This window comes from Sinocyclocheilus rhinocerous, unplaced genomic scaffold (assembly GCF_001515625.1).
Source record: "Sinocyclocheilus rhinocerous isolate Xijiao unplaced genomic scaffold, SAMN03320098_v1.1 scaffold2085, whole genome shotgun sequence".
Taxonomy (NCBI): domain Eukaryota; kingdom Metazoa; phylum Chordata; class Actinopteri; order Cypriniformes; family Cyprinidae; genus Sinocyclocheilus; species Sinocyclocheilus rhinocerous.
Window position 1 is genome coordinate 284,935 of NW_015623685.1, and position 10,134 is coordinate 295,068.

General features: G+C 38.7%; 1 protein-coding gene across 3 annotated transcripts in view; it reads left to right on the forward strand.

The window, feature by feature from the left end:
- The first annotated feature begins 1,013 nt into the window (after window positions 1-1,013).
- Window positions 1,014-10,134, forward strand: part of LOC107728866 (T-box transcription factor TBX3-like) — a 13,210-nt gene continuing 4,089 nt past the window's right edge. The window contains exons 1-4 of one of the 3 annotated variants that reach the window (XM_016539348.1): window positions 1,014-1,253; window positions 6,898-8,120; window positions 8,908-9,175; window positions 9,512-9,658. In XM_016539348.1, coding sequence (XP_016394834.1) covers window positions 7,729-8,120; window positions 8,908-9,175; window positions 9,512-9,658 — 807 coding nt within the window. In that variant the 5' untranslated portion in view covers window positions 1,014-1,253; window positions 6,898-7,728. Of the gene's footprint in view, window positions 1,254-6,835; window positions 8,121-8,907; window positions 9,182-9,511; window positions 9,659-10,134 lie in introns of those variants that run through there. The other 2 variants (XM_016539203.1, XM_016539280.1) reach the window with 2 other exon arrangements.

A 10,134-nucleotide genomic window follows, 5' to 3' on the forward strand; every position in this document is an offset into this window, starting at 1 on the left:
AGTGAATGTATGGTAATTCTCTATAGATGTAGCCTATTTTTATTAAGTTTATATCACAAAGAAGGAGAAATGTTGCGTTGAATTCAACTTTAATAGACTTAAAACTTAAAGGTCTGCGCAAAAAAAAAGAGTGTTAAAAATAAGTAGCTTAATTAAGTAATTATTTAAATGGGATGTAATTACATCAAAACTATGTTCTCTAAAGTGAAAATATTGTGTGTGTGTGTGTGTGTGTGTGTGTGTGTGTGTGTGTGTGTGTGTGTGTGTGCGCCGTTTATTGAACCATAGCTTCAATATATTTAAACTTTCTTATTTTTCACAGCTTACCAAACTGTATCTTTTAAAAGTGCATAAAATGTTTTAGAAATAAATGAAAATATTTAAAAGTGATATTTTTGATACAGGATTCGGGTTAAATGCACAGGACAATTAATCAGTCCTTTTTAATCATGTTAATTGTTTTTTGTGTTTTAATTTGAACACATTTTCTGTCGATTAGAACCGAAGAACATTCTACGTGGCTGTACGTTTCACCTAAAACATATATAATTTATCCACATTTAAACTATATTAACAGTTAAATATATATTTTTTTAAATTAAAAACATAAAAACTAGGACACGTGTAGCCTATACATCTAATGCATTAATTCATCCTATTCACATGTTCCGTGCGAATTGTCATCTTTCTTGTCTGGCATCATCGAAAACTTTTTGCCGTAAAACCTCCAGCTGGGATTAAAATAAAGCATGCTAGTCTATTAATCGACATTATCAAAGACTCGGTCAGGTTATTATCTCATTGTTGGCTGCAGTCATAGATGTTTCCTTCGACATAATGAAACATGGGCTAGTAGTCTGCTTGGAAAATAGGCAAGTCTGTCATAATACGCCTTCGCCTGCCAACTTAAAAGGCTTGTTGAGAAATGACTCCCTCTAACCGGGAGTGTCTTGGGTCCAGTGACCCGCATCGGACTGGAGTCTCGTAATCTCATGACATAAAACACTTTCCTACGAGAGCAGAGACGCGCAGGACCGGCAAGTATATGGAGCAATGTTGGCGGTTTACAATTTGGCTTTGCTTTCGTTGTTTGGTCTGCGTTCACTGAGGTTCGCTTCATCGTGCATGTACGAGCTGATCATTTTATCATGTTTAATCCGGATTTAGGGTGAAGTAGCTCACGGGTTCCAGACAACCTGGCTCCAGCAGTCTAATCTATGGGCTGAGGGCTGTCTGTTCGGGCAACGAGACAGGTGTAAATCTCTTTGACAATCTTTGCTTTTCGATTGCAGGAGTCATATCTGCAGGGTAGGGAATGGATCTGAAATGGATCATTAAAATGTTGGTCACATTTGTTACTTGTATGCTGATGCAATATCTAGACTGCTGTCTACCCGTTATAATAAAATTAGAAGTTCTGCTGTGACGATCATATATTATTGTGAAATTGGACTCTGTTGGACTAGTTTGTATCAATAAATGTATTCATTAATTTTAAAAATGCGTGTTCATTGTATCATTTAAAAATAATTCGATTCTTGATTTTTGGCGCAAGTTTAAATCAACTTTTTTCCATTTTTTCCATTTGCGTTGACTTTTAACACCAACTGGTAGTTTACGACTATACAGCAAACCATTACCAGCATCCTTAATGTATTTCAGAAGTTATACTGGATTCGCTGTTAACTGCTTCTCTTTCGTCTTTATGGACTCTAAACAGAATGCCGCAAACACTTCCCTCATTTACTAATTTCTATTCACTGTTAATGGAGGGGTGTGTGTGTGTGTGAGAGAGAGAGAGTTGGTGTCATGCTTGATTAGGGCTTGCCCCCTAAAGATGGCGAGAAAACTGAGATAATGAGGTCCTGTGATTACCTTTTTCCCATTGACTGGAGCTGTCGGCAGTTCACAAAACCACACTGTACACAGGCACAGCGATACTCACTTCTCATTTAACACACACAAAAGCTGATCCCCAACAACAAACTGGGGACTGGGGACAAATCATATAATGTCCACCCGTATCCAATCGCCACTAATTAACTGCAATCCCACCTTCCTCGTTAATACAGCGACCAATTCATTTTCTATGTGTGTCAAAGGTTCATAGGCCACAGTCGGTCGCCAAGGACATTTGTGCAGCTCTGCAGCTTATTTGTGGGCCGTGGATCTTATATTAGTTCATGACCCCGGCGCTGAGAGGTTATGGGCTCTTCGCTGCCGCGGCCTGAAAACCAGAATGTTTCCTAATCGGGTTTTTAATTGGTTTGTTGAACAGCGCGTTGGGAGTTTGAATGGGATGGACGTGCTGAAATCAGAGAAAGCATGAGTTTGTTTGTTTTGATTGAAGAGTCAAACAGAATTATTTTGTGTCGTATATGTGAACCTACATAAAGGTGCATGCTGAAAGGTATTTCGAAGCTACTAAACACTTAGATACTAGGTTATTTGTTTGTTTATTTATGTACGTTTGGTTATCTAGAACTAAAAGTGTGGTAAATTCGGATTTGCTTCCACAAATTATATAAGAGAAAAAGGCACACTTCAAAAAACGATTGAATGCGTTGCAAAGCCAGTAATGCAATGCGGTTAAAATAATAGCATATTAAATAAATACTTCGCAGGTCTAAATTTACATGACAGACAACAAGGTGTTATGTAGCTCTGCTGTGAATAGTATGAGCATCTAACTTAAATAGAGATATAATATGATCAATGCTGACAGTATTTTGAAAAGAAAATAGCTTTTTTCTCAACGTAGAAATTGAGTGAGCGTGTGCTAAATAATCGCTTCCCACTTTCTCTTCCATCTCTTAAGCACCATCGTGTTCTTACATTGTCACGTTAAAAACCGCTCCAGACAGTTGTATAGCATTTACATACTGCATGACTGCACTGTAGGCCTTCAAGACCAGCGCTTAGACCTTGAACCACATCATCTATGAATAATGTAAGTGCCTCGCTATATGCCTCGAAGCTACCAGTACCTAAATGACTAGATCTCTAAAATGCCACATGCACGCAACTATTTTACAAAAAGGCAATTTCGTACGATTTCATACAATGCGTGTTTTAAATACAATTTGCCTTAAAAAATAATAATAAGCATGAAGCTGCACTCCCAACTCCATCAATTAGCAAAAACTTTTTATGAGCCTTTGCTGGCGATTTCACTGTTTGGTAATGTTTTCACGCTGTGATAGAGAAACGTTTGAAGATTTTGGCCAAAGTTCAACACCTTTGAATTTGAAATCTCTCGCGAGGAAACGATTAGGTTTTCAGGTTGACCTTTGTGTGGTTTGGATACCGCGTTGAAAAACCAATACCATGCACGGTTTTGTGTGTTTTGCATATAGTTGTCAAATAAATTAAAACACTCATTATCCCCTTTTAATGTGTCAGTAAAAAACTAGAAGTCATTATTGCACGCTTAGACGAGTGAAGCTATTTCTTTAGCTCACTTCCATCTTATTTGGTGCTTTCTGCTCCAATCAGGTTCGCTAGACTCTGAAACACGCCCCCTCTTCATGCAGAACAGCTGTGGGAACTTTAATACATGAAAGCTCAAAACCGCAATCGACTTCCTTTCGTTTTCAAGTCACTTTACGTCAGCCATACGGAAAACAGATAAACATTCAAGCCCTTTAACATAAAGTGAGGGCTGGATATTTCTTAACACGCTTCACAGCCTATATTCAGCATGATGTGCATTTGAAATTTAACATCGCTAAAGAGGCTTTCTTTAATGACGTGACATTCCACAATAAATTACAATATTTGTCTGCACATAAGCAAAAAAAGAGGCACGTATTCATTAACACATCTCTGATATAAACATAGATACGAAAATATACATAAATAGAATCGGCAATTTTTAAAATATCTGGGTTAGTATAAATATATTAAAATATATGCTACTTTTTGGCGGGAAACAGTCTATTTTTATACTCTTGAGAGAGAAAAACCATCTAAAAATGAGTAAAACAGGTAGATTATTGTATGGTAGATTTTAGAATCGCGTTGAAATGAGTGGTGAAGAAAGTAATGCATGGACTCCTGTGCACCAGCTCATCTTCAGCTCTGTCAGATTTATTGGTTCTTTAAATGACAGACAGATAGTTATAATAGACACATGTGGCAACATCTAGACAACATACACTTCACACTAAAGCAGATTACACTGATTATAGAGGACAACCTCAAGAAGCTTCATTACAGGAGCAAATATTTACACTGAACAAGATTAGCTGAACCAGCTCTTAAATGAGTTAATCAGTGTAGTAATTGCAGTATAGTTCCCATGTGTCCTCAATCATGTGTCAAGAACAGTCTCCTGTAAAAGGACTTTCACACACAGTATACTCTGGAATTTCATATTTAGCTTGTCCATTATTTAATGTTCTTGATACAGTCCAGAATTATCTATATACAAGATTATATATAGGGATTATGGAGACCACTGGGAGACCACAAAGCAGCAATGTAGTTTTTCTTTTAAAATTAGCCTATAATGAAGGATTTTGCAGGGAGAGCAGCAGCGAAATATAAGAAGCCGAATGCAGATGAAAATATGTGTACATGCTCTAAAGGACAAGACTTTAAAAAACAACATTTACTGTAGAATTTATGAAATAAAAATGTGGTTGTGCTGGAAAGAAATCCAGCTGACATAAAATACCTCTGGGAAGCTGACATGTCACACATGGTATACTCCACATTTTAAACATCATTTGCTAATTCTTTATAATTACTATGCATTTTTAACTCATATTTATTGAGAGGCTATTTGTATTTTAAAAATCATTTGTCACACCACAGGACCATTAGAAATGAATTAGCATAGACAAAAATGGTGCAAAACACTTTCCCTTTATTTTTTAGTATATGTTGCACTGCATCACAATCCAATTCTAAAAAAAAATACTTCTGTGTGTCATTAAAAACTTCTCAGTGAAATCCCTGTCAATTGGAAAACTGCTAAATACCTCAGAAGAATGCAAAGGATTTGCCTGCCTGGTAATACATTCCTCCCAGATTTAGGAAACTTACTATTATGAAAACTACTATATTATAACTGTTATGGAGCTACTGCATCAGTTATGATGATCTGTTGTTGCTGATTGATCATGAAGGCTTTCCTATGAACTTGTGATGTACAAGTCTTAGAACCACAATGGATTTGTTCACAGATAAAATCAAGAAAACAACCCAAAATATCTGTTTGCACAAATTGCGGAAATATTGGGTTCAGTTTCGTAGTAAATACTGACAGGACTGAACATCGACGGGTAAAGTTAAATGTTTTAGCGGATTCTATTAATGACTGTTTGACTTGCTCCATTATTATTGTTTTAGATTATAAAGAAAGGAGGAGCGGCACTGTGAAAGCACCTCTCATTGCTCTATCATGCGTCTTTTTTTCTTGCAATCCTTGAGAAACATAACATTTACTGTATTTAGTACATTGACCGATCTGCAGAGGTTGCATTTTAATTAACTTGGTATCCACTAAAAATAACAAAAATACCACTGTAACACTCTGTACAATATTACAATTTAAACAATATTAAAAATTAATGAACCCCCAGGCAAAAACAGAGAAATACGCTTATGGGTCACACACACACACAACACCGCGTTCACATATCTAGAGAAAATCGTATTTCAAAATCCTAATCATACTGATTACTATAAATAAGAAGTGGGGCATCAGACTGCATGCCACAGTGTTATTTTCATTAACTGCACAAGGCTAAAATACGTTTAGTAAAACTGCACACGGACGCATAGCGACCAAAGAGCTAATTATCTCGCAGCCTTTCGTTTAATATTCATAGGCAATCTCTTTGCATTCACAAAAAAATAGGCAACGTGATTATTGTTGCGCTATTGTTTATTAGACCCGATTTAAACCTGCGCAGAACTGATATGCCTCCTTTTGAGAACATGAGCAGTGACAGTAGTATTTGGCCACTTGATGAAGGGTGATAAATGTTACAAACTGGTTCTCTGCTCTGCTGACTAGATAATTGAGTCAGTGTTTCGGCACTGTTGAACTCAGGTGTCTGTCCACGAGCCTCTGTTGTTTACCTGTGAATGAGTCCAGTGTTGTGTATGGGGCGCCAGTGTTCTGCTGCTGACAAACACTGAGCTGCGTTCGCTTATCGCCGCAACAATGTAGCATGCGACCTGTCTGCGGCATTTCGAAAGAGAAAATTGAGCAAGCCACTGATAATTGAGTGAAACCAACAGCCTGTTCTTACAATATGCAGATTTTATTATTTTTTTTATCTAATGACATTTTCCCTCCAAAGATGCATTTATATTTCTAATAAGGCGAGTTTGGTCGAGTGTATTTGCCAGTGATTTAAAAAATGGCTCCTTTATTGCATGCTTTAGTTATTTAATATGTCATTGCGGTCTTAAACAATATAGTAACACTCACATCAGGGAAATATTTGTATAGTCTCATTCATGCAAATCTTGAAACTGAGAGAGAGAGAGAGAGAGTGTGTGGGGGTAAACAGAAAGAAAAAGGTTCATAAATATATAAAGTGATAACCCCATAGATATTATATTAAAACTGCTGTGCATTTTAATTAAATCTAGTTGACTGCCAAAGGGATGCGCGCGGCACTGTATGGTTAGAAATGCATCCTCCTGGTGACAATATTACAATTTGATAACCACGCTTTGAAAATGTTTTGTAAATAATAATAATAATAATAATAATAATAAATGAAAGCTGCAGAACTGTACAACTGAGATACGGTTATTCGCACTTTACTGGAACAAAGTTTACTTCCTACATAACGTTAATGCTGATGAACTGCAAGCTCTCCAAATGCATCATTCGCATCTCTTAACCAATACCAAAAATGATTTTGAATTTCTCAGGTTAAACGCGCGTCTGGAGCGCTATCTGATCTTCTGTGCGCGAAAAGAGGCCAACAGTGACGCTGTGCGCAGGAGACCTGGAAGTTCAGCTTCTCTGGGTCCCGCAGACCGACAGATGCGTGTCCTAATGATGCTGGCATGTTCACACAACAGCGAGCGAGGCAGCGGCAGCAACAGTGTTCTCCAACACCTTTTTATAAGTCTGAAGTCTTTCCCCTCCACCCGACCTGTTAAAACCACGCCTACAGAGCGACACAATTGGTCCAAAAGCGTCAAAGAGCCAATCAACAGCGGGCTGCTGCTCAAAACACGCAACACATCCACACCACCGAAGCCTATGGAGTTCAGAAGCACTGGGAATATCTCTGTGCTGGACCCTGTGCTCCGCATATCGCGCTCTGCTGAAATGTGTGTGCGGGAGAGAAAGTGTGTGTGTGAGCGTGCGAAGGTGTATACCTCCAACAAGTAAAGACAGAGGAATTATTCCGAGGCATCGAAATATTTCAACACATCTCTTTGGCGGGACTCGGGACGATCTCATTATTAGCGGAATGTCTATTTTACAGGAATCCGCGAGCTGACACACAGCGACTCGGTCGATTCTTTTATTTTTATTTTCTCGATTTCATAGCGCACCGCCAAAAGACAAGCCGCGAAGATAGCCGTCTCACACTTTCTCTTTTAGATACTTTGTTGGAATCCAGCTAGAGAAACAATTAAGAGACTCACGCGTGGCAGGGACGCTGGACTTGGTGAAGGACTTCTCCGGCGCAGATATTAAGCTGATTGCACATCGATTTAAGGAACACCGCATCTGCTGACTGGACTTGCATGAGCTTCCCGATGAGAGATCCAGTTATTCAAGGATCCATTATGGCTTATCACCCGTTTTTACCTCACCGGGGTCCGGAATTTGCCATGAGCGCAATGCTGGGTCACCAGCCGCCCTTCTTCCCGGCCCTGGCGCTGCCACCTAACGGCTCGCTGTCTCTGCCTGGGGCGCTGGGTAAGCCAATAATGGAGCAGCTGATGGGCGCAGCAGAGGCCGGCCTTCACTTCTCCTCGCTGGGACACCACGCCGCCACCGCGCATCTCCGGCCTCTGAAGACGCTTGAGCCCGAGGACGAGGTGGAAGACGACCCAAAAGTTCACCTCGAAGCCAAGGAACTCTGGGATCTTTTCCACAAGCGCGGCACAGAAATGGTCATCACTAAATCTGGAAGGTAAACTGGAATTATTCAATAAATCAGCTGTGCTTCGAATTTAATGAAGTGAAACACAGTCCGAGATTATAGTCGCTATCGTGAGTTCTGATTGATTTATTGATCTGAGTGACTCACGGATTTCTTTAGAGGAGCACATGTGGCAAGATAACTGGACAGGCCCATTGCTTTTTATTGTTCATTCTGTTTTTGTCTGAGCATATGTTTTTTTTTTATTTTATTTTTTTTAACAACGTATAACCCAAGTTTAACTAGGCCTATAAATGTTTGAATCGAAATTCATCGTTGTTGTTGTTTTTTTATCGTTATAAAATTAGTTATGTTATCCTTTTATTAAAGTGCATGCAAACTATTAATATCACAAATAGATGTAGCATAGACAAGTGCACAATTCATATTGCTCCGAAGCTGATTTTGAACAGTGAAACACGCGGCTTGAACGTTTTGCCGTAACGTTAAGTTAAAGAGTTTAGCATTTTTTATTGTTGCGCTGCGTTTAGATTTGGGGGTGTTTCACAAGTTAGGGCTAATGATTGGGCCTAGACCTTGATCTGCACACAACAAAATCATTTCAGGTCTTTGCATTTAATGTTTCTCTAAACAGAAAAATTCATCTTGTTGTTTGCATGTTATCTCTCAAGTCAAGTCACGTTTATTTATATAGCGCTTTTAACAATACAGATTGTGTCAAAGCAGCTTTACAGTATTAAATAGGAAAATAGTGTGTCAATAATGCACAATAGTAAACACTCAATCTTCAGTCTCTGATCTCTGATCTTCTCTGCAGGCGAATGTTCCCTCCGTTTAAAGTCCGATGCACGGGCTTGGACAAAAAGGCCAAATATATTCTGTTGATGGATATTGTTGCGGCTGATGACTGCAGGTATAAATTTCACAACTCTCGCTGGATGGTGGCAGGAAAGGCTGACCCCGAAATGCCAAAACGGATGTACATCCACCCCGACAGTCCTGCCACTGGCGAGCAATGGATGTCTAAAGTCGTCAATTTTCACAAACTTAAACTGACAAATAACATCTCCGACAAGCATGGATTTGTAAGTGTAAGAAAAGTATAAACTTTATTATTATTATTATTATTAATAATTATGTTGTTTAAATACGTGTTCAGTGTTTGCATTTTCGTTACAAAATGTCTTCGCACTGTCCAACAAGTTTGTATCTGTACTGAGCTATAATTTGAATTTAATTTCAACTACGAGCACACAAATACTGTCCGAGTTGCGGGGGAAAATGCAGGCTTCGACTTGTCAGTGAGCAAAAAGCATGCAGAAATATGTACGATTTTTTTTACTGTTTATTAAAATATTACTGAAAGTCTACTGTATTTTTTATAAATACTATTTATAAATACTATCGTATTTATATTTCAGACGATACTAAACTCCATGCACAAATACCAGCCAAGATTTCACATTGTGAGAGCCAACGACATACTGAAACTCCCATACAGCACGTTCAGGACCTACGTGTTCCCTGAGACAGATTTCATTGCTGTCACTGCCTACCAGAACGACAAGGTTGGTTATACGTTTGTGTGTTGAATCTGACTCAACTCTTAACCTGCCGCGCTGAATACTTTGCGCTAAACATTTAATAGCGTACACCGTGGCCTTACAGGAGAAGTAATGTTTGGTGCTCTCAGTACTTTTGTCTAGAACATATTATTATGCAGTGCATTTCCACAATATACTTATTAGCTGTGTCACTGTGAGGCCTACATCATATTGCAAAGCCTAGTAATACAGAAAACAAACACGCATCATTCTTTCACTTTCTCCTGTTAGACACACACATGGTTATCTCTCATGTATTATTTATTTATATGAGGCAAAAAATCAGAAGATCTCCAACATTTTGTGTGTGTGTGTGTGAGTGAGTGTGTGTGTGTGTGTGTGTGTGTGTGTGAGAGTGTGTGCACCTGGTATTCATCACGTTATGGGGACCAAATGTCCCCACAAGTATAGTAATACCAGTAAATTTTGACCTTGTGGGG